The sequence below is a fragment of the Mytilus edulis genome, chromosome 6, assembly GCF_963676685.1.
Source record: "Mytilus edulis chromosome 6, xbMytEdul2.2, whole genome shotgun sequence".
Lineage (NCBI taxonomy): Eukaryota > Metazoa > Mollusca > Bivalvia > Mytilida > Mytilidae > Mytilus > Mytilus edulis.
Genome location: NC_092349.1, coordinates 54785531 through 54811740, shown reverse-complemented (window position 1 = coordinate 54811740; position 26210 = coordinate 54785531). Strand labels below are relative to the sequence as shown.

The following is a 26210-nucleotide window of genomic DNA, read 5'->3' as shown; positions in this document are numbered from 1 at the left end:
CGGAAAACCAATTGATGAAATCATTGAAGAAAGGGGATTGCTGCCAAGGAATTAAAAAAAAACCTCCTTGTAATGATATTTGAACTTATTTTGCGGTGATTTAGAACACAGCATATTCATCCTAATATAATAATGCTTATTTTTACCATGTCGTAGCTCTTATATGTGTTACAGAAATCTTTTAATTATTTTCCCCGTTATTTGATCCTTTATATCAACCTTGTATGATGCGTCTATAAAATATTTATATTTTTTTTGTGCAAGGTCTGAATTTAATCATTGAATCAAAAGTAATGGTGATTTTGTTGCTAGTGATACCTTGTAACTTGACAAATATAAACACAATCTGGTTTTTTTATTATTATTCAATCCAACTTTATATGTTTAAAAATATGATTATAACTCGGCCAAACATCGATATTTGTTTTGTGTTATTAAATTCGAAGATTTAATTGTAAAATATCCTTAATAATACTCATTAATAGCTGTTGATGGAAACACACATTCCAAAGTGGCTTTACTGAATCGTGTAGCAACACTATACTGTTTCTGCCTACTTTGCTCTTCTTCGGATACATCATCATCTGCTCTACAGTCTGAAACTATTTGCTAAATTCCACAAACTTACTTTTATATTTACCTTTTTTTCTCTGTTACACTGCTGTCTTTCTACAGTACTGTATTTTTAACATGTGACCTTTTGTTGTATATGTGCAGCTTCTGTATATGTTTTGGCTCTAGGTTTTGACTTCCGATAAACTTCATTAGTTTTGTGTGTGAGCTGGGATGTCAACTGTACATTTATAAACGACGAGTCATCTTCATTAGACTATCGACTGGTTATCTTTTTGTTTGTTGGACATTGGTACCAAGACGGGAAAGAGCAAGATAAAGAAGTAGTCAAGTACATTCATCCCATAGAGATAGTTTAAATTTGAATCAACTCAAAAGCGAAAACCAACGAAAAGATATATATACATTTTTACGACAATCAGAAAAAAGTCAGTTGTGACAGACAATAACCAACGATATTACAAGCTCCTGGCTTAAGACAGGAATTTGCAAAAAGTGGCGCGATTGTACATATTTAAGAACGTGCAATTATTAGAAAATTTGACAATGGTACATACCAAAAAGTAAAAGAAATAACTGAAAAATGACTAGTGGACTTATGGCCGCAACGCCAAAATTGACTGTAAAACGACTCGATAAATGATAGGATTGTGATTTTATTCCATTTCTTTCCTTTAATCCCCAGAACCTTTACCTATGATAATATACATCAACGGAAATGTATAGTATACATTGTATATAAGGAAACTTAAGGTAAATACCAATAGTATGCCAAAACTAATGAAAAAAAGTGTCACATACATTTACACATCCGATTTAAATCATTTGTCATAGACTGTTATAAATTATAAAATATCGTTCTATTCTTTCAACTCCCTCTAGCTTTTTTTTAAAATTGTTGTCACACTAAAACTAACGGAATGTATTGATAATAGTATCCAAAGGGACTTACTAGTAACATTTTTAATTAAATACTAAACATGCTAAAGTAGAAAATGATGACTTCAGAATGAGTTTCCCTTCAGAGTTTTCAGTCTTAGTTCTGGGATGTACTTTAATGACTGAGAAAAACACATGAAAGACAAAACAGGTAAAATGGTTTCCAGGTATTGCATTTTATAATAGAAGTTGTTTGATGATACTTCATTTAATATTTACTGAGTCAACAATTAATGCAATGGTATATACAAATCAAATATTGTGGTGATTTCCACATAGAAAAATCAGTGAGGTCGACCAAATGTTGACCTAAATACAGAATTACAATACTTGAGACACATTTTAAATACGTCATTCACATTAAGACAAAAAGCAAACTTAACAATTACAATCTATTTGTTTGGCGACAAGTCGAAAACATTTTTTTTCTTTTAATTTTAGCATTACAAATAGTGGCAGCCGAGGGTGAAACAAATGATTTTTTTCTCCAAAAACCAGAAACAAACTTTTTTCCAGTGAGTGTAGCAAAGTTTACCAAAATACTGAAACAGTACATTCCAAAATCATAATTTGTTTGTAGTGATCATAAACAATCTTGCGAAATTAACCCATATCATGTGAAGGAATGGCATGAGGAAAACTTCCACCATCTTCAGCAGCACCTGTTATTTGTCCAGATCTATATGCTGGATATGTGTAATATTTTTGTTGTAAAACTCTGATAAAGCAGATTGGATGAACGCCATGCTTCTGTCGCTGTTTACATGGTTTACTTGATGTGGTACAGATGCATTTGCATGGCCATATATCTTCTTTTTTGACTTACGAATTTCGAAAAGCCCAAATCTTACCACAAAAACTTTCTTATTTCTCATAAAAAAACATTTGAAATCTTAGAACACTGCATTTTTGATAACTTAGAATACGGTATATTTCATGCCAATATATTGTTTGATTTTGAAATATCGAAGACTTGCAATGTGTACTGAAATTCTGAAATCATTTCCCCCAATAGTTCATCTTTTATTATCCTTAGCGAGCATACATAAACTTTCCAATTCTGCTTTAATTAGATTTTTCTTTATTATCTTAACATTTGTTGAAATGTTCATGTTGTGTTTCCATAATTAAAAAAAACAACGTGTAGTCATTTCAATATCAAGTGATGATGCTTTTAACTTATGTGGATAAAGTTTGTTTGTGTTTTATTATATAGATCAATTCCTATCTGGTTCTCTGCCTTAACTGTCCACGTATATATTGGATGTGCTTTTTTCCATTATTTTGTGTTTCACAAAGATTAAAAGATTGTAATACTTGCACATGTTGTAATTTGTAATGCAATCTGGAAACTTGCATTCTCCTTCATCTCGGAAAACGCCCTCTTTTGTTGGTACTTCATGACCTTGTTCCATCAAAAAATATATACAAAGCAATGAATTTGCTTTTCTTATTCCATCCCATATTGTATGTTCCCTGGATTTATTCTTGTCATGTCTTGTCAGGTCTCCAAGTAATGAGTTTGTACGTCACTTATTTAAGATGTGTATAATTTGTGTATCTTATCCACAAGAACAGGGGAATATCTCTTGTGTCTAGGTAATTTTCAATAATTTGTGTCTCGGTAATTTTCAAATACCTTGTGTCTAGGTAATTTTCAATTAATTTGTGTCTCGGTAATTTTCTAATAACATGCGTACAGCAATTCTTCCATCTCACTCCTAACTGTCTGTAAGATACTATTTGCTACATAATGTATTTTTTTTAAAGATCTGATACCAGAATCCACTTTCGTGAAGAAATATGGATTGACTTCTTCATTACACAACAATCCTACTTTCTGATCAACTGAATATAGAAACTGTCTACACACACATTGTTGACATGGCTTCTCTCAACATTTCTAAGGTAAAATATTTTGGTTGAATATAACGAATGCACCCCACTAGACGTTTTTGTCTATAACGGCGGATAAGAGAAAGTAATACGCATGATACATTATTCGTTATAATTTCTTTACCTTTGTGAGTATAACCATGCTTACTTAACTACTGAAACAGTACATTCCAAAATCGTAATTTGTTTTAAGTGATCATAAACAATTTTGCGAAATTAACCAATATTATGTGACAGAATTGTATGAGGAAAATTTCAATCTTCTTTTGCAGCAACGGTTACTAATCCACATCTATATACCCTGTTTCGAAATGTGTGAGGTTTCGTAGTTTAACTCAGATAGAGCAGTTAGGATAAATGCCATACTGTTGTCGCTGTTTACTTGATGTGTTACAGATACATTTGCAGGGCCATATATATTTTCTAATCTGACTTTCAAAATTCGTTAAGCCAAAATCCTACAACAAACACCTGCTAATAACTCGTAGTAATATCATTTGAGCGCATTGTTTGATACGTTGGAACACTGTTTCATTCCAGTATAATGCTTGATTTTGAAATGAAATATTTCCATCATATGAGAATCGCTACAAGACGTGATATATCTGATTCTGCTGTCAAAAGAGGTGATATTATAGTTAACTTTTAAGATTTTGAGATTTTTTGAACATTTGGTCGTATAGAATTTTTTTAAGACATATCATAAAAGTTAGCTGCTAAAAGTGGATTCTACCTTGAGTCTGGTACAATGAAAGATACTACTAGTTTGAAATGTTTGTTTGTTTTTCAGATACACGTATAGATAAATGCCTACCTGGTTTTCTGCCTTAACTGTCCTCTTATTTGATGTGCATGGCATTCATTTAACTTGTCTTTTACGAAGACTAAAAGCCTGTTTGATCCGTCAATAGAACTGCATTTTAATATCTATTTTTGGTTATGGCTACCTTTTGCTGTCGGAAAATATAAACAGTATGAATTTCTTATTCCATCCGATATTATATGTTCCCTAGATCTTCGATCAAAAGAGGACTTTCCGTCTTTCGTAGTTCTTGCTATGCATGAAGACTTTATTTATCTAGACTTAATTGTTTTTCAAGATAAAATACTCACGAGTTGCTGTTGGTTTAAATTCATAAGCTAAGGTCGCTTTACTGAAACGTGAACCACAAAAAGAACTTTTCTGTCGGCTTATCTCTTCTATTTTTTGATATATTTTCAGAATCTTTTTCGTATTATACTAGTTAGTATTATCAGCTAAATTCCTCAAACTTTCTTTGGTATGTCCCTTTTTCTCTGAAACATTGTTGTCTTATTTTCTCTGTAACATTGTTGTCTTATTTTCTCTGTAACATTGTTGTCCTTGTACAGTGCTGTTTTTCATGCTCATATTTTTTAATATATTTTTAAGTTGCCATTTTATTAAAAATCAATGTCTAGATTACATTTCTTGTATGTCCTGTTTGTTGTCTGCAGCTTTTTTTACAGCCAAAGCCAATTTGTGAGCCACACAATTATTACTAATTAGTTGACTGGATTCCAAAATCACTTCCCAATACAAAGAGGAGACACACACGTAGCCTCTGGCTGTTGGCAATCCTTTTTAAAAAAGTAAAGAATTAAATAAAAAAGAATGTCCTTCAGTGGAATAAAAATTACGGAACTCCGAGTAAATAATTCTGAAAGGAGAGTCCCTAAGCAAATGGTATAATTAATTTAAAAGTTAAAACACATAAAACTAAAGGATAACAACTGTCATATTCCTGACTTTGTACAGACATTATGTAGAAAATGGTGGATTAAAGGAGACATTTACACCATCTACTGCCGTCTCTGTACTTCTAAGAATTTTGATGTTTAAAACCGATCTGCTTGAAGGCAACTAGCTTTGTCAATACATAAACTCATAATAGACACCAGGATTAAATTTTGTAATTACGCCAGACGCGTGTTTCGTCTACAAAAGACTCATCAGTGATGCTCGAATTCCAAAAAATTAAAATGGCCAAATAAATTACGAAGTTGATGAGCATTGAGGACCAAAATACGACATTATAAACAACTGTCACACAAGTGGTAGGTTTAGCTATGATGTAGCTGTAATAAAGTATAGCCAAATATTTTCGTCGGGAAATGCCTGTACAAAGTCAAGAATATCATAGTTGTTTTCCACTCGTTTTGTTGATGGATAAAGTATAACGTCTGACTCTGTCAATTGCTATAAATGGCCATTTTTTGGAAATACCTTGGAATTCCATATTTTTCTCTCTGAATAAGCATGCAATATTTATAAAAGTCGAGAAAATACGAATCAATTAATTAAAATGATGAATTTGCTTGAAATTTGAAATAAAACAAAAAATTCAATTACAGAATATACCCATGACAATTATCTGTTTTGTTCTATCCTTTAGGGGATGTGTTATGATATTGTAATTATTGTATTTATTTATGTTGGCCTGATTTGTGTTGTGTGGCCTGATAGTTGTTTACAGAATAATCTTAGAACTGTGCAGTTTAGAAATCACTGGATCAATTACAGAATGATTGGAACTTTCCAGAATGATCCTAATAAAAGATGCGTTATATAAACTTCTACATTTTACTAGAAACTTCTGTTGTAACTTTCTAGGATGTTCCATTATAGACTGTTCTAGAATCTTCCATGACAACTATATATATACAGACACTAAAGTTAAAGACTCACTCTTGGACTTAGACTTAGACATCGATAGACATTAGCATTTACAGCATTCGGATTGACACTTTTATTCTACAAACAACATCATACTGGATTGTGACCTTAGTAGTGAACGTAATATTCAGATTGGATTCCGAAAGATATCCGGATATAGATAAAGATAAACGATTGGACTCATATTTTGACAGTTAAGTTGACAGTAATATTTGTGTAATACTTCTTGTAAACTTTTGTATAATAAATATTGTTAAATTTTATCATTGATTTGTGTCTTTTGTTGGCTATAATTTAAAGGCAATTTCTGGCCGTAACAGATGGAACATTTTTATTAATATTTTGTTTAATTATAAATCATAAAATTGATTTTATCCAAACGTTAACATAATAAGCAATAATGCAATGTTATATTACATTGTCAATTCAAGATTTATTATTCCCGTTTTTATCATTTTTATCAAATGAAATAATCACATTGTAATACAATGAACAATCCTGGCTTATTATTTATTTATTGAAAAGTCTGGTACGTGTTTATCAATCATTTATTTTTGTTACAGCAAGGAATTTTTAATTTAAAAGCCTGAAACTTGACACAAGATGCAATTTAATGGTTAGCCCATGGGAATATTTGGATTTTTATTTAAATACCATGCACTGAAGAATTTAGTAATTATTATCAGGATACGACAGATTCGTCTTGTTTCTCATTAGATTGTTACACGTCTAGAAAATGTATTGAACAGTAATGGATAACATAATAACACTAAATATTGGTGGAACTACGTTTTTGACCTGCATGTCAACTCTGAAAAAGTACCCCGAAACACGTCTTGGAAGATTAACTACTTCATCTCCGGAATATGTTCTTGAAAAACATTTTTATTTTTTCGACCGTAGTCCGGATTTGTTTTCTCGTATTTTAGATTTTTATAGAAACGATGAGATGCATTTGCAAGCCAACTGCTGCAGTCAGTTAATACAGAAAGAGTTAGATTACTGGGAGATTCAATACAGCGATATTCCACAATGCTGTCGATCAACAATACTAAAGAAAGAAACCGATTTAAAGACATTTCAAAAACTGAAAATATCAACAGAAATTCCTTTAGCTTTCGATGGAGTTACTAAATGTGGAAATGGATTACAGCGGAAGATATGGTTATTTGTTAATGAACCATTGTCATCAACACCAGCCAAGGTAAAGACACATCTTAAAAGTATACTATTCGAATTCATTACAGCTCCGGTTAGATCACAATACACAGTCATGCTATAAGCTGTTTGAGTATTCAGATTATTTAGAGTCCTGTCATTTTGATTTAACTAGGAGAAATTATACCAAAGGTATAATAATGAGCCTAATGTTCAGGAAAAACGGTCAACGAAAAAAAACCCAACTAAAAACAAGATAGAGAAAAACAACAGACCTCAAAACACAGCACACTAAAGATTTATCAACATGGTTCCCTGTACAATCGAAGTTGAACTCAAGTATTCCGGGAGGGTACACTACTGTGAGTCATTTTTTCTAATGTGTCGGTGGGTGTCTGTCTCATTCATGTATACTCTCTAAAAAACTCCGATTAGATTGTGCAAATGGTGTGGAATGCAAGTAATTGGTGTACTTTAAACATATATATATATTTTGGTAATTTATTAATGTGTAATACATATAGACGGATATAGTGTATGTTTTAAAGTCAAATATTTCAAAAGATCATTTTGAATGCGGTATAAAACACCTTGTTATATGATTGAATCCTATTTTAATTACAGCACATATGAAAATCCACAACAACCAATGAACCACTGGTGGTCTTTCTGAATTTGAACAAGCATACCAATAAGAATGGAGTTCAACATTTAGTGTAGATTGATTGTTAAGATTGATTGATTGATTGGTCCTTAAGTTTATTTCTTTTAATTTCATACATGATATTTCAAGCAATATTCCTTGGTTTTTTTCAGTGCTACAATTTTGCGTACTGTCTGGTTGTGATCCTGTCTGTGTTTATGGAACTACTGTTCACCAGTCCATATTTTAGAATTCCCTTGGAAAGCACGAACAATGTTACTTTTATGCAGAATATTGGACTCTTGAGAGATATGAATAACTCAAAGGCTGTATTTTTTCTAACGACAGAAGTTGAACTTTGGTGGTATATAATTGATGACTGCCTGCTCGTTTTTTTCACACTCGAATTTTGTACAAGATTTGCAGCTTCTCCGTCAAAACTAACATTTCTAAAAGACGGGTTAAATATACTGGATGTCGTATTGGATGTTTCAATGTGGTTTAGATTCGTCGTCCGACAGTTTGGTTTTACAATTTTGTTAAAAAACAACACACTACTTACAATAAACCAATTATGTTTTGCGTCAATATCATTTCGTATGTTTCGAATAACGCGTCTTTCGAAGCAATTTGATGGACTGAAAATACTACTTACGACCATCAGAGAGAGCATCAAAGAATTGGTTCTGTTATTCTTAACAATTTTAATGTTAGCAATGTTTTTCGCTAACATAATATTTTTGGCCGAAATGTCCGAGTCCACAACCTTCCCGTCATCTTTTGAGGGAATATGGTGGTCTGTTATTACTATGACAACAGTTGGTTATGGAGATCATTACCCGAAGTCAGTTCTTGGAAAATGTGTTGGAGCATGCTGTGCCGTTTGTGGAGTTATAATAATTGCAATGCCTATTGCCATCATTGCGACAAATTTCAATACGTTTTATACAAGAATGCAAGATATCCGCAATTTTGAAAATCGTGTTAAGATAAATCATGAGAAGCTTTCCAAAAGAAACAACAGTATTAAACCTCAGTCATAACAAATAGTGACATGCTATTCAATTAAGTCTACAGCAGAGTATTCGTTTTTAAATCGCTAAATATATGTGCAACTTTATCAAAATATTTCAAGGTGCTGTAAATTCAGAAATTATTGCGATGTTTTAATTATTGCGAAAAATGCGACAGGGTTATAAACGCAATATGTTAAACTCACATTTGTTTTTTAAGTGAATTGAACTTTTTTTTCTCAATATCGCAAAAATTAAAATCGCATTTTAGTATTTAATATATAAATGCACGCAATAGTTTCTGAATTTACAGCCAGTATTTTTAATACCACATTTTCTCATGTGTCGTTCTCTTGTACATGTGATGCAATTTATATCAAATATTTACAACCTCGATAGTTGCGCGCATATGCGTCATGCATTTCAATTGCAGATCCAAGATTTTCAAAAAAGGGTTCCGGGGTTCTCTAAACAACACTGTAGGCACCATTTAGAGTGGAAAAGTTATAGAGATTAAACATTAACAATATATGTCAAAATTGAAGACAAAAAAGGGGAAAGACATAACAAAATCAGTTATGTTCTCAGCTGGTAGAACAGTTAACTTTGCTAAAAACTAGATTTATCAAGCATTTATAGGGGTAAAATGCAGTTCATTTAAATAAGACAAAGTAGTTCCAATTTTAATTAGCTAAAGAAGTTGGAAGTTACTCTCTAATTTCAAGACAAAAATTAAGATTAAAATCTGTAGTTTATGTTCTGATGAAATTGAGGATGAATTACATTTCAGTTTGTGTGATCAAATTTTAGTATCCTTCTACATTGTATGTATACATATATAAAAAAAATTAAAGAGTTAAAAAAAAGATTTTGTGTAAATTCATATTTCTTGCACAATATTTGGCGAGTTGTAAAATGCCTTTTGGTCCACACTTACTAGTGCTATTCTATGTATTCTACATGTATCTGTATTTTAAGGTGTGGTAAATAAAGATGATTAGCAATCACGAAACTACTAGTAATTTAAACACGGCAGGGCTCGGCAGGTCTCCTTAGCTTACACCTTATTGGCCACGAGCATCACTGAAGAGACATGTATTGTCGAAATGCGTATCTGGTGCAAGAAAATATGTACCGTTAATTTTATTATTGAATGTTCTAAAAATAAGAGAGAGAAACTCGCATGCTTTTTACTATTGACATACATTTACACATCTGACATGACTGATATAATTAAATAGAGTACCAGTAAAACTTATTAAAAACTATCAAACGATTAGTGGAAGTCTACAAAACAAGTACTAGTATATGGTATATACCTCCTTACTGTTGTATAATTTGTCTACCAGTGTTTTCAGTATAAAATGTGGTCCAAAGCTGTTTCATTTGTAATAAAGTCAATATGAAAATAATGAAATAAATCGTTTATGTACAAACATTTATTAACCCTTTACATTTTAAGCCCAAGTCCCACAAGACCACGATTGCACCACGCTCACCGCGATGTAGAATAAATTCACATCGTGGTAAGGTCGCAGTATGATCGGCATGAAAATGTAAATGTTCGTAGCTTTCCAATCTAATTAAAAACCAATCTCTCATCGCTCCTGTTTCTGATATGTCGCGTGGGAGATCTAACAAAACCCGCTTTGAGGTCACATGTGAGTGACCTCGTAGGTGTGTCTTTTTTGACCAACAAAATTGAGTCTTCCACGATCTTGAAAGTTTAACGTAAGCATGGTAAGGCAAAGGGGTGTAACTCATTTTATTTACGACGAAATCGTCATTCAAAATAATTCATAAACTTTTTTGATTGGTTTAATAATAGGTCGTCAACTCATTTGCATATCTTTATAAATTCATTACTGTTAGTTCACTCACATGTGACCTCAAAGCCGGTTGCGTTAGATCTCCCAGAAAACGGGAGCGATGAGAGATCGGTTTTTAATTAGATTGGTTGCTTTCACGATACAAATACATCCTTAAGTCTACAACGATCCCGTTACGACCATACCACGTTCTCATCGCGCTTATTTTGCGACCTCACTACGCTTCTCAAGATCTTTTTACGCTCTTCACGTTCTCACTAAGAGCATGCCACGAGTTATCCGATTGCAACACGATCTTACCACGCTTCTTCTTCGATTATAGCACGTTCTTACCACGATTATACTACGTTCATATCGTGATCTTAGGGTTGACATCAAAAGATCAATGTAGGATAAAATAAACTTAAATCAAATAGTTGGGAAAGGGGGGGGGGGGGGGGGGGGTTAAACTGCAAGTTTCGTTTACTCGACATTGATTTTTACATTTATCTTGATTGGTCAATATTTTTTTTTCCTCAATAAGTTAAGAAAGGGGTCAATCAAAAAAAAATACTATGTGAATTAAGTAATGACTATCATTCACTATGTCCCTTACTTTATGAAATTAATACAAGTGTAAAAACCATTCAAACGAGAAAACCAACGCTCCATTCTATATGAAAATGAAAAGCCGTTAGAGCAAATGAATAATTACATACAGACAAACAAATTCTTGAGAGCTTTTTGTATATTTTATGTGAAAATGACAATAACAATAAGGGTCGTAGTATGAACGTATTCAGGTCGTGAGAAGAGCGTGATGAGGACGGCAAGTGCGTTCTAGAATCGTACTATGGTCGTGAACAGAGTGATATAGTCGTAGTTGGGTCGCGGTAAGAACGTAATGATCGTAGTCAGGTCGTTATAATCTCGCTGTGAGATCGTAGCGCAGTCTCTCCGCACAGAACCACGCTGTCGCTAAGATGGTATAGCGACCTTTGCGATCTGACTACGATCTTCGTGAGCTCTCACTACGCTTCTACTACGACCTGCTTTCGCCACGATCGCACCACGATTGTTTTGAACATATTCAAAGTTGGCCACGCTCATCACGATCTTGAAGACCTCACCATAACCCTGGTACGACATTACTGCGATCTACAAGATCGTACTACGATCAACAACATTTGCATTTTTTCACAGATCGTAGTGCGATCGTGGCCTAGTGGAACTGCGGTATTATGCGGGGTTCACACATTGCCGATTATTGCTCCCGTTTGAGATCAGATAGCGATACGACACGAAAAGTGAACAAGTCGGATTAGTATCCTCAATTAAATGTATCTGGAACGTCCTATCATTGTCTTAACGCAGTCGTTTTAGTTCGTAGCAGATTCCTACGGGTCGGGAAGGGTCTGAATAGTTCGACAAAGCACACCGACAGTTAGGTGCGTCCCGTAACATTCGGGGAAACTCAGCCGATTCTGTCTAGTCGGATTACAATCGTGGCTATGTCGTGACAAATTCTGCTGTATCGGATCGAATTCTGAACAATGTTCTGTGTATTCTGGACGGTGTTCTGTGGAACGGGAAAGATCTGGAGGAATTTTTCATGGCTGTTTTTCTGTCGATTGAGTCCAGATTGCATCCAGATCTTGTCGATTGCGAACCGTTTTTGCAAAACCGTTCCGAACAGTCTCGTTATTGATTCGAAATTCGTCAATGATACCCACGTCAGAGTCCCGTGCAAATGGTGAGGAATGCAAGTAATTGGTGTACTTTAAATATATATTTTAGTAATTTATTAATGTGTAATACATATAGACTGATATAGTGTATGTTTTAAAGTTAAATATTTCAAAAGATCATTTTGAATGCGGTATAAAACACCTTGTTATATGATTCAATCCTATTTTAATTACAGCACATATGAAAATCCACAACAACCACTGGTGGTCTTTCTGAATTTGAACAAGCATCCCAATTAGGATGGAGTTTAACATTTAGTGTAGATTGATTGTTAAGATTGATCGATTGATTGGTCCTTAAGTATGTTTTTTTTAATTTCAGACATGATATTTCAAGCAATATTCCTTGGTTTTTTTTCAGTGCTACAATTTTGCGTACTGTCTGGTTGTGATCCTGTCTGTATTTATGGAACTACTGTTCACCAGTCCATATTTTAGAATTCCCTTGGAAAGCACGAACAATGTTACTTTGATGCAGAATATTGGACTCTTGAGAGATATGAATAGCTCAAAGGCTGTATTTTTTCTAACGACAGAACTTGAACTTTGGTGGTATATAATTGATGACTGCTTGCTAGTTTTTTTCACACTCGAATTTTGTACAAGATTTGCAGCTTCTCCGTCAAAACTAACATTTCTAAAAGACGGGTTAAATATACTGGATGTCGTATAGGATGTTTCAATGTGGTTTAGATTCGTCGTTCGACAGTTTGGTTTTACAATTTTGTTAAAAAACAACACACTACTTGCAATAAACCAATTATGTTTTGCGTCAATATCATTTCGTATGTTTCGAATAACGCGTCTTTCGAAGCAATTTGATGGACTGAAAATACTACTTACGACCATCAGAGAGAGCATCAAAGAATTGGTTATGTTATTCTTAACAATTTTAATGTTAGCAATGTTTTTCGCTAACATAATATTTTTCGCCGAAATGTCCGAGTCCACAACCTTCCCGTCATCTTTTGAGGGAATATGGTGGTCTGTTATTACTATGACAACAGTTGGTTATGGAGATCATTACCCGAAGTCAGTTCTTGGAAAATGTGTTGGAGCATGCTGTGCCGTTTGTGGAGTTATAATAATTGCAATGCCTATTGCCATCATTGCGACAAATTTCAATACGTTTTATACAAGAATGCAAGATATCCGCAATTTTGAAAATCGTGTTAAGATAAATCATGAGAAGCTTTCCAAAAGAAACAACAGTATTAAACCTCAGTCATAACAAATAGTGACATGCTATTCAATTAAGTCTACAGCAGAGTATTCGTTTTTAAATCGCTAAATATATGTGCAACTTTATCAAAATATTTCAAGGTGCTGTAAATTCAGAAATTATTGCGATGTTTTAATTATTGCGAAAAATGCGACAGGGTTATAAACGCAATATGTTAAACTCACATTTGTTTTTTAAGTGAATTGAACTTTTTTTTCTCAATATCGCAAAAATTAAAATCGCATTTTAGTATTTAATATATAAATGCACGCAATAGTTTCTGAATTTACAGCCAGTATTTTTAATACCACATTTTCTCATGTGTCGTTCTCTTGTACATGTGATGCAATTTATATCAAATATTTACAACCTCGATGGTTGCGCGCATATGCGTCATGCATTTCAATTGCAGATCCAAGATTTTCAAAAAAGGGTTCCGGGGTTCTCTAAACAACACTGTAGGCACCATTTAGAGTGGAAAAGTTATAGAGATTAAACATTAACAATATATGTCAAAATTGAAGACAAAAAAGGGGAAAGACATAACAAAATCAGTTATGTTCTCAGCTGGTAGAACAGTTAACTTTGCTAAAAACTAGATTTATCAAGCATTTATAGGGGTAAAATGCAGTTCATTTAAATAAGACAAAGTAGTTCCAATTTTAATTAGCTAAAGAAGTTGGAAGTTACTCTCTAATTTCAAGACAAAAATTAAGATTAAAATCTGTAGTTTATGTTCTGATGAAATTGAGGATGAATTACATTTCAGTTTGTGTGATCAAATTTTAGTATCCTTCTACATTGTATGTATACATATATAAAAAAATTAAAGAGTTAAAAAAAAGATTTTGTGTAAATTCATATTTCTTGCACAATATTTGGCGAGTTGTAAAATGCCTTTTGGTCCACACTTACTAGTGCTATTCTATGTATTCTACATGTATCTGTATTTTAAGGTGTGGTAAATAAAGATGATTAGCAATCACGAAACTACTAGTAATTTAAACACGGCAGGGCTCGGCAGGTCTCCTTAGCTTACACCTTATTGGCCACGAGCATCACTGAAGAGACATGTATTGTCGAAATGTGTATCTGGTGCAAGACAATTTGTACCGTTAATTTTATTATTGAATGTTCTAAAAATAAGAGAGAGAAACTCGCATGCTTTTTACTATTGACATACATTTACACATCTGACATGACTGATATAATTAAATAGAGTACCAGTAAAACTTATTAAAAACTATCAAACGATTAGTGGAAGTCTACAAAACAAGTACTAGTATATGGTATATACCTCCTTACTGTTGTATAATTTGTCTACCAGTGTTTTCAGTATAAAATGTGGTCCAAAGCTGTTTCATTTGTAATAAAGTCAATATGAAAATAATGAAATAAATCGTTTATGTACAAACATTTATTAAACCCTTTACATTTTAAGCCCAAGTCCCACAAGACCACGATTGCACCACGCTCACCGCGATGTAGAATAAATTCACATCGTGGTAAGGTCGCAGTATGATCGGCATGAAAATGTAAATGTTCGTAGCTTTCCAATCTAATTAAAAACCAATCTCTCATCGCTCCTGTTTCTGATATGTCGCGTGGGAGATCTAACAAAACCCGCTTTGAGGTCACATGTGAGTGACCTCGTAGGTGTGTCTTTTTCGACCAACAAAATTGAGTCTTCCACGATCTTGAAAGTTTAACGTAAGCATGGTAAGGCAAAGGGGTGTAACTCATTTTATTTACGACGAAATCGTCATTCAAAATAATTCATAAACTTTTTTGATTGGTTTAATAATAGGTCGTCAACTCATTTGCATATCTTTATAAATTCATTACTTTTAGTTCACTCACATGTGACCTCAAAGCCGATTGCGTTAGATCTCCCAGAAAACGGGAGCGATGAGAGATCGGTTTTTAATTAGATTGGTTGCTTTCACGATACAAATACATCCTTAAGTCTACAACGATCCCGTTACGACCATACCACGTTCTCATCGCGCTTATTTTGCGACCTCACTACGCTTCTCAAGATCTTTTTACGCTCTTCACGTTCTCACTAAGAGCATGCCACGAGTTATCCGATTGCAACACGATCTTACCACGCTTCTTCTTCGATTATAGCACGTTCTTACCACGATTATACTACGTTCATATCGTGATCTTAGGGTTGACATCAAAAGATCAATGTAGGATAAAATAAACTTAAATCAAATAGTTGGGGAAAGGGGGGGGGGGGGGGTAAACTGCAAGTTTCGTTCGTTTACTCGACATTGATTTTTACATTTATCTTGATTGGTCAATATTTTTTTTTCCTCAATAAGTTAAGAAAGGGGTCAATCAAAAAAAAATACTATGTGAATTAAGTAATGACTATCATTCACTATGTCCCTTACTTTATTAAATTAATACAAGTGTAAAAACCATTCAAACGAGAAAACCAACGCTCCATTCTATATGAAAATGAAAAGCCGTTAGAGCAAATGAATAATTACATACAGACAAACAAATTCTTGAGAGCTTTTTGTATATTTTATGTGAAAATGACAATAACAATGAGGGTCGTAGTATGAACGTATTCAGGTCGTGAGAAGAGCGTGATGAGGACGGCAAGTGCGTTCTAGAATCGTACTATGGTCGTGAACAGAGTGATATAGTCGTAGTTGGGTCGCGGTAAGAACGTAATGATCGTAGTCAGGTCGTTATAATCTCGCTGTGAGATCGTAGCGCAGTCTCTCCGCACAGAACCACGCTGTCGCTAAGATGGTATAGCGACCTTTGCGATCTGACTACGATCTTAGTGAGCTCTCACTACGCTTCTACTACGACCTGCTTTCGCCACGATCGCACCACGATTGTTTTGAACATATTCAAAGTTGGCCACGCTCATCACGATCTTGAAGACCTCACCATAACCCTGGTACGACATTACTGCGATCTACAAGATCGTACTACGATCAACAACATTTGCATTTTTTCACAGATCGTAGTGCGATCGTGGCCTAGTGGAACTGCGGTATTATGCGGGGTTCACACATTGCCGATTATTGCTCCCGTTTGAGATCAGATAGCGATACGACACGAAAAGTGAACAAGTCGGATTAGTATCCTCAATTAAATGTATCTGGAACGTCCTATCATTGTCTTAACGCAGTCGTTTTAGTTCGTAGCAGATTCCTACGGGTCGGGAAGGGTCCGAATAGTTCGACAAAGCACACCGACAGTTAGGTGCGTCCCGTAACATTCGGGGAAACTCAGTCGATTCTGTCTAGTCGGATTACAATCGTGGCTATGTCGTGACAAATTCTGCTGTATCGGATCGAATTCTGAACAATGTTCTGTGTATTCTGGACGGTGTTCTGTGGAACGGGAAAGATCTGGAGGAATTTTTCATGGCTGTTTTTCTGTCGATTGAGTCCAGATTGCATCCAGATCTTGTCGATTGCGAACCGTTTTTGCAAAACCGTTCCGAACAGTCTCGTTATTGATTCGAAATTCGTCAATGATACCCACGTCAGAGTCCCGACAATTACAGAATACAATATGACTGAGATCAGACAAAGCCGTTTACAATGCGATAGAGCGGACCGTGGTAGGATTACGTTCCGACAGTACCTGATCATCCCGAATATGCCGACAGTTTACATTCGGTAGAATCGGGACGCATCGTGACAGACTCGGTCGAATTTTACCTGGCGAAAAATACAAATCGGATTACAAGCGGATTCAGAACGGGATTATCGGGATAAATTCGCTTGGAAACGGTTAAATATCGACGCTTCCTGAACAATATCTGATTGTTGTCGTGATTAAATTATTTTTTTTACAAATTTTAATTAAAGTTTGAATTTCCATCCACGATTCACAGGATCTAAGACTTGATCAGACTTTTAATACATTTTAATCGGGAATGATCCTGTCAAGGGTGGCAGTAAAAATCGGGAATGTGTGACCCCAGCTTTAGATATTATAAAACATTTACAAATGTCAAAATGTAATTAAAAGTTGCCAAGTAACCGCATTTTGTGATGAAACATTATATTAATAACATATAACGTTATGTAATTGTGAGGGGGAGAGAATGCCCGTTTAAAAAAAAATATAATACCAAGTTTATTACAAGTATGGTACATTCCCTTAATTAGCCTATTCCGTGACAAGTTTCGAATTTGACAAGATATTTGTAATGTCAAAGTTATACTATTTCACTTTGCAAATCATTTTGTATTATAGTGCATACATGTACCTTTACACAGCCACATACACTGAGACTCGATCAAAATCTCCATATAAATAGTTCCGGAAGCAAACAGGTTGGTAAAATTATATTATTTTTTATAAATTAATTACAATCAATGTAAATTATTTTCATTACAGTTTTAAGATTTTACTGATGTACTTTTGTTTTATGATATTAATTTTGACGACAGTCATAATAATTTTTGTATTATGTCTTCAAATTTGTTTCTAAGCAATTAAACTTTGTCCAGCCTGCTGTTTACCGATTAAAAAAAAACATCCAGGCTTTCAGGTCCATCGTTATGATATCCACGTTTGCTTGAGTTTCAGGGTTAAAAAATTAACATGACCGATGTTTTATAGAATCAATCACCGCGTCGGATAAAGATAGACCTTATGCAAACAAATTAATTATTCAATTAAATAAAATAAATAAATAAATAAATAATCTTTATTTCCAGAGGATGATCCCATTAGTTAAAACTAATCTTCCTGAGAGTCCTCAAAATAATAATAACATATTTATAAGTACATAGAGTATTATAAAGTTATATTATACACAATATACAATTGTATTTAAATAATAATGAAAATGCATATTAATTTGCACAATTGATGAAAAATTTGTAACAATTTGTTTTAAAAGATACAAGAGTATTACTCATTTTTATTTCATTTGGTAAACTGTTCCATATTTGAGAACCTGAATATGTAAATGTTTTCTTTAAAAAAAAATGTTTTTGGTTTTGGAAGATTTAATAGTTTCTCATCAGCTGAACGTAAGTTATAAATTTGATTATCAGTAAAATGAAAATTTTCTTGTAAATAGTTAGGAACCATACCATTTAATGATTTAAATACAAGTATTGCCTTTTGGATACAAGTATTGCCTTTTGGTATTGAATGCGTTTTTCCATATTTAACCAGCTGCGTAAACTATAAAACAATAAACTGGATGATGTCATTATGTCAGCTTCTACTATAACCCTAGCAGATTTCTTTAATAACTTATTAAGTTTATTTATTCCACTTTCACAACAGCTTCCCCATATATATTGCAACAATAATCAAATAATGGCAGAATATAAGCATCAAAATAGATAATACGTATATGCATAGGTAAATATTTTCTTATCTTTTGTAATAAATTGATTCTGTTTGATATAGTACATGACATTTTATCTATTTGCTGATTCCAATTTAGGTTTTTGTCAATATATAAACCAAGAAGTTTTTCACAATCTACATTTTCTATTTGTTCATTTGAAATATTGATATCTAAACTGTTTCCAGTTGAACAAAGTCTTTGTTTTGAACCAACAATCATTGATTTACACTTTTTGACATTTAATTTCATACAATTTTGCGAACACCAGTTTTCAATTACATGAATATCATTTTGAAGGTTAGAAGTTAACTGAAGTAAATTATTACCTTTACATCTGCATATAAATCTATTAATGAATGTTCTATATTAAGTGGTAAATCATTGATATATAAAATAAATAACAGAGGGCCCAGGATAGAACCTTGTGGTACCCCAGTTTTTATGCATTTAGTATTAGACATGACGTTATTGACCTTAACTTGTTGGCTTCGTTCAAACAAGTATGACTTAAACCAGTCTAGTGTACAATTTGAAACATTATAATATTCAAGTTTTTTCAATAAAATTATATGATTAACCAGCTCAAAAGCTTTCTTTAAATCTAAAAATATAACTCCGTTTATCTCTCCATTATCTATATTTGCCAACCATTCATCTACTAATTTAGTAAGTGCAGTAGTATACGAATGTTTAGGTCTAAAACCTGACTGTGTAGTATTAAGAAGGTCATTACTATTTAAAAATATATACAAACTATTAGCTATATGTCGTTCTATGATTTTTGAGAGACATGGCAAAACTGCTATTGGTCTATAATTATCAGGATTACAGGCATCGCCACTTTTAAAAATTGGGCAAACTCTTGCAGTTTTAAAAATACTTGGAAATTTACCACTTTTGATGCTTAGATTAAATATATATGTCAAGGCTGGTGCAATGACATCGCTGCACATACTCAAAATATTTGGTCCGACATCATCTAAACCAGTTGCTTTAGACTTGTCAAGTTTTTTTTAAATACATGTTTACATCTAAAATACTCATTTCTGGTATAATGAATTTTTCACTACCCGTTTGTAACTTTGATTTTACAAATTTATTGAATGCATCAAATCTGGCACCATCATCATTATTACATAATTTGTCATCAACTATACTTTCAGCAATATTTGTGAAATGCACATTAAATGTATTTGCTATATCAACATCATTTTGAATTACACTATTTTTATATTCTAAATGCGTGATATTATTATGTACTTTTTTTAGGATTTAGACTTTTGACATACTTCCAAATAGTTTTACTATCTTTACAATTTGAAATAGCATTTTGGAAATATTTTTTCTTTGCCTGTTCTACTAAAAATGTAACCTTATTACGCCAAATTTTATAATTATATAATTATATCACCAATTCTTTGAAAATAATCTCTTTGGTGTCTAGCGATATTTATATCAGAAGTCCACCACTCTGGTTGTTGGGTATTTTTCACCCTTTTAATTTTCTTAGGAGCATGTTTGTCTAGGGTGCTCAGAAATAAATTATACCAATAATTAGCTGCTTCATCAACTTCTCCAATCGATTCAATGAGATAAAAAGGAGTATTTGTTAAATTTTCAATAAATTTATTTTTATCAAATTGTTTGAATGATCTATATTCTATGGACAAATGCTCCATTTTTGTTATTTTGGGGTTAAGTTTTTTTGTTACGCAAACAGGATAATGATCACTGACAGCATAACTAGGCACCTTTACTTCTATAATATGGTCTACATCGGTCGTACATGTATATATATGGTCTATGGTAGTTGCACATTTATCTGTTACTCGTGTCGGTTTATGTACAATTTGTTGTAAACCATACAAATTAATACAGTCCTTCCATTTTTGATTTCCGACAACTGTATGATTTATATGTGAAAAGTTTATATTAAAATCTCCTAAGAGTATAATTTCTTTGTATTCTGCAGACGCTTTATCTATTTCTTTTTCAGCTGAATCAATCCAAGATTGAAATGAACTCGGTGGACGATAAAAAATGCTTATTAAAATAGAGTTTGTGTTTGGAAATTTAATTTAATTAAGCTTAGTTCTTATTTTAGTGTGGTGACGGAATAGGAAAGAGTCGATTATTTAAAGAGTTTAATTTCACATCAAAAATTCGATTTTGATATGGTCTTTCTATGTACCTTTGTGATCATGATTTACAGAAACGAAATTTCATATAATCTTATATTTTAAAACCTATAAATTTTGATAACTTAACATTTAATTTCCTAAATCTGACCAAAATGTACACTAATTGTTTTTGCCAAAAAATAGCGTTGGTAGTTACAGGAACGCATATTTAGCAATATTGTAATAATTTAATAATAAAGCACATCATCAATTCGAATTTTCGCGGATATAACAATGTTTTCAAGAACACAAACACCCCTGCTAAGGTAATTATGTGTATAGTCTGTTACGTCTGACACGCATATTTTTGACGTTTTGTCAATATGCTGTCCTTATTTTAGACTATTGTAAAATATGATAAAACAATTTGTAGTTTTTTTCGGAATAGTATTTACCTGTCTAGTCTGTGGATATAAATTTTATATAACTTAACTGTTATGATGTTATAGAAAATCTGTTTATTAATGTGGACTGGTTGATTACACGATATTGACGCAATAACGTGCTTAACGTACATTTGTACGCGTCTATACATTATAACTAATAAGTTGTAAAGCATCCGTATCTATAATCTAGCTAAAACCGACTTCAATCTTACTAAATACATATTATTACTAAATCCATCATCTCTTTTAATCCTTTAGGATGAAGACAACATGGTTACTTGTGATTGCCATGTTCCTATTCTCTGTTAGTGCTTCGGAAAAGAGTTGCGATAGTCATAAATTAAGCATAAAAGAACTTCTTGAAAATGTGAAACATCGTTTAGAAGAAATTGAACAAAGAGAACATGGTGAGGTTTCTGTAAATTAAAACTAACATGTTGTTAACAGTAAATTATTTTATGTATGCTCATTGTGTTGTAAACCGTGTAAAATTGTTTCTCGCACACGAGATGACTTACATGTAGTCAAGTAAGTAGCTTATACATGCATGTAATCAAATCAGTGACATGTACATGTAGTCAATTAAGTGACATATACTGTTAAAGTAAAGTAAGTGACATAGTATACATGTAGTCAAGTTAGTGGCATATAGTCGTTGCGTGTATGGCTTTTTATCTATATTCACAAATTTAAAAGAGATATTTTTCGTATTAAACTGAAAACTGATTTAATTAACGCAGAACTGAAAGTATTATAGAAAAGTTCCAGCGCAATTATCATATGAATTGAATTGGATCGGCCAAAAGGTACACCTGGTTTTTATTGATTATCTGAGAAGGAAGAATTGAGTGAAAAAAACAAAAGAAGAAAAGTATTTTTAATCTTGTTTTTCATTGCAGATCACGCGTGTGAATTCAGAGGTCCTCGCAAAAAAAATGTTGCATTTCATGCTAATCTTGGTACGAAATTGCGAAATTTGAGTCCAAAAGCGGTTGTAGTATTTGACAGAGTTGTTCTTAACATTGGAAAGGCTTACAACCCTTTAAACGGATTGTTTACTTGTCCTGAGAATGGTGTATATAGCTTTACTTGGACAGCATTGACTCCACCAAACAGCAGTTTTGAGACTGATTTTGTAGTCAACGGTAAAGTTGTTGCAGGAAATCGTGCCAGCGCTTACAACGACAGCGATTATCATCCAGCAACTAAGACCGTTGTAGTGGAACTCAAGAAAGGCGACGTAGCCAATGTTGCAGCGCATGGACATGCTGCAAAACAACTAACTGATTTCTGGTCTTCTTATTCTGGTTTTAGGGTTTTCTAATAAATGAAATATAACAGTGTACATACATTATGTGTTTTAATTTCTAATGGTCCTGGCATAGGGCATAGAGAAATTAAAGGGCCGAAATAAATGTAAAGAAACTTCACACACATATTGTTCTGCTTCCTGTCGTCGGTTGATGGGGTTCAAGTAAAAAATACTGAGTATATTTTAAACTTGAATCATGACTTCTTTCCCTTATGCCATGATTTATTCTTTTTCCACAGTTTCAAATTTTGAGTCCACAAAACATTAAATGTCACCGTACGATTTACGAAAAAGAGGTGTAATATTAGACATAACTACCGAGTCGAAATGAGGCTAAAAACGTTATGACAAAAAAAAAAAAAAAAAAACCCTTTAACACTTACTTCATGGTGACAAAAAAGACAGAGTAACATTTACTTCTTGACAATTTGGGGGATCAGTGAACGCAGATAACGATTGCAAATGTGTCTTCATTGATAAGTCGAGTATAAATATTATATTTGCTAGCAGGTCTGAGGAAACATGAACAATTATACATCATAACAAACTGCCTAACATTTATATAAAAAATGCTTAATGTTCTAAACTGTCAAAATCTTTTTAGAATAAAGTTTTGGGACATACATGTATGTGACTATTACATGTACATGTATATAAAATAACATTTATCTCGACCAATTGAAGACAAAACATTGTTTAAGTTTGATTTATTGGGTGGTCGTAACAAACACCTGCCTTTTCATCCAATTGAAACATAAACATACAAATAAGAAGATGCGGTATGATTTTCAATGAGACAACTCTCGACAAGAAACCACGTCAAACAGCAATTTAGAACTATTGGTCACCGTACGGCCTTCAAAAATGAGCAAAGCCAATGACGCATTACTTTAAAAAAAAAAAAAAAAAAGATTACTAATAGTTCTATGAAATCCCAATACCAAAATAAATTCCCATTTGTATTTGTACACAATTACTAAGGGTCAGATGGTGGTCTGCTGCAAGGCAAAGTCAGCTATAAAAGGCTCCGAAATGACAAAGATATGTTTTAAAACAATTCAAACGAGAAAACAAATATGTAACACATGAACAAACGACATTCACTGAATAACAGGCTCCTGACTTAGGACAGGCACAGTTTGTCTCTATATATATACTAATATTCAAGATACATGTAATAACCAGAAACTGCCAAATTACCATTAAAATTACAAATTCAAGTGCAGCAACCCCAAAACCGGCTAGTTTTAGAAATATGAGTAAAAACTGCATGGCGTTCATTATCACTGGACTAGTATATATTTGTTTAGGGGCCAGCTGAAGGACGCCTCCGGGTGCGGGAATTTCTCGCTACATTGAAGACCTGTTGGTGACCCTCTGCTTTTGTTTTTATTTGGTCGGGTTGTTGTCTCTTTGACACATTCCCCATTTCCATTCTCAATTTTATAGTCTATTCCTATTTTCTATTGTTTGCTATGTCGACCATTTTCTTTAAACTGGATATGAGGCAGACGGTGTCATTGGAAATATTCTGTCAACTGGATATGAGGCAGACGGTGTCATTGGAAATATTCTGTCAACTGGATATGAGGCAGACGGTGTCATTGGAAATATTCTGTCAACTGGATATGAGGCAGACGGTGTCATTGGAAATATTCTGTCAACTGGATATGAGGCAGACGGTGTCATTGGAAATATTCTTTAAACTGGATATGAGGCAGACGGTGTCATTGGAAATATTCTTTAAACTGGATATGAGGCAGACGGTGTCATTGGAAATATTCTTTACACTGGATATGAGGCAGACGGTGTCATTGGAAAATATTCTTTAAACTGGATATGAGGCAGACGGTGTCATTGGAAATATTCTTTAAACTGGATATGAGGCAGACGGTGTCATTGGAAATATTCTTTACACTGGATATGAGGCAGACGGTGTCATTGGAAATATTCTTTCCACTGGATATGAGGCAGACGGTGTCATTGGAAATATTCTTTCCACTGGATATGAGGCAGACGGTGTCATTGGAAATATTCTTTCCACTGGATATGAGGCAGACGGTGTCATTGGAAATATTCTTTCCACTGGATATGAGGCAGACGGTGTCATTGGAAATATTCTTTCCACTGGATATGAGGCAGACGGTGTCATTGGAAATATTCTTTCCACTGGATATGAGGCAGACGGTGTCATTGGAAATATTCTTTACACTGGATATGAGGCAGACGGTGTCATTGGAAATATTCTTTACACTGGATATGAGGCAGACGGTGTCATTGGAAATATTCTTTACACTGGATATGAGGCAGACGGTGTCATTGGAAATATTCTTTACACTGGATATGAGGCAGACGGTGTCATTGGAAATATTCTTTACACTGGATATGAGGCAGACGGTGTCATTGGAAATATTCTTTACACTGGATATGAGGCAGACGGTGTCATTGGAAATATTCTTTACACTGGATATGAGGCAGACGGTGTCATTGGAAATATTCTTTACACTGGATATGAGGCAGACGGTGTCATTGGAAATATTCTTTACACTGGATATGAGGCAGACGGTGTCATTGGAAATATTCTTTACACTGGATATGAGGCAGACGGTGTCATTGGAAATATTCTTTACACTGGATATGAGGCAGACGGTGTCATTGGAAATATTCTTTACACTGGATATTTGGCAGACGGTGTCATTGGAAATATTCTTTACACTGGATATTTGGCAGACGGTGTCATTGGAAATATTCTTTACACTGGATATTTGGCAGACGGTGTCATTGGAAATATTCTTTACACTGGATATGTGGCAGACGGTGTCATTGGAAATATTCTTTACACTGGATATGAGGCAGACGGTGTCATTGGAAATATTCTTTACACTGGATATGAGGCAGACGGTGTCATTGGAAATATTCTTTACACTGGATATGAGGCAGACGGTGTCATTGGAAATATTCTTTACACTGGATATGAGGCAGACGGTGTCATTGGAAATATTCTTTACACTGGATATGAGGCAGACGGTGTCATTGGAAATATTCTTTACACTGGATATGAGGCAGACGGTGTCATTGGAAATATTCTTTACACTGGATATGTGGCAGACGGTGTCATTGGAAATATTCTTTACACTGGATAGGAGGCAGACGGTGTCATTGGAAAATATTCTTTACACTGGATAGGAGGCAGACGGTGTCATTGGAAATATTCTTTACACTTGATAGGAGGCAGACGGTGTCATTGGAAATATTCTTTAAACTGGATAGGAGGCAGACGGTGT

General features: G+C 33.6%; 2 protein-coding genes across 2 annotated transcripts; both read left to right on the top strand.

Moving 5' to 3' along the window:
• The first annotated feature begins 6614 nt into the window (after positions 1-6614).
• On the top strand, positions 6615-9975 carry LOC139527904 (potassium voltage-gated channel protein Shaw-like). The gene is made up of 2 exons (XM_071323577.1): positions 6615-7307; positions 8078-9975. Exons 1-2 carry the CDS (start codon positions 6855-6857, stop codon positions 8945-8947), a joined length of 1323 nt encoding a protein of 440 aa, XP_071179678.1. The 5' UTR covers positions 6615-6854; the 3' UTR covers positions 8948-9975.
• Positions 9976-17945: 7970 nt separating this feature from the next.
• LOC139526139 (complement C1q-like protein 4) lies at positions 17946-22959 on the top strand. The gene is made up of 3 exons (XM_071321280.1): positions 17946-18014; positions 21873-22021; positions 22514-22959. Exons 2-3 carry the CDS (start codon positions 21874-21876, stop codon positions 22936-22938), a joined length of 573 nt encoding a protein of 190 aa, XP_071177381.1. The 5' UTR covers positions 17946-18014; position 21873; the 3' UTR covers positions 22939-22959.
• Positions 22960-26210: the final 3251 nt, after the last annotated feature.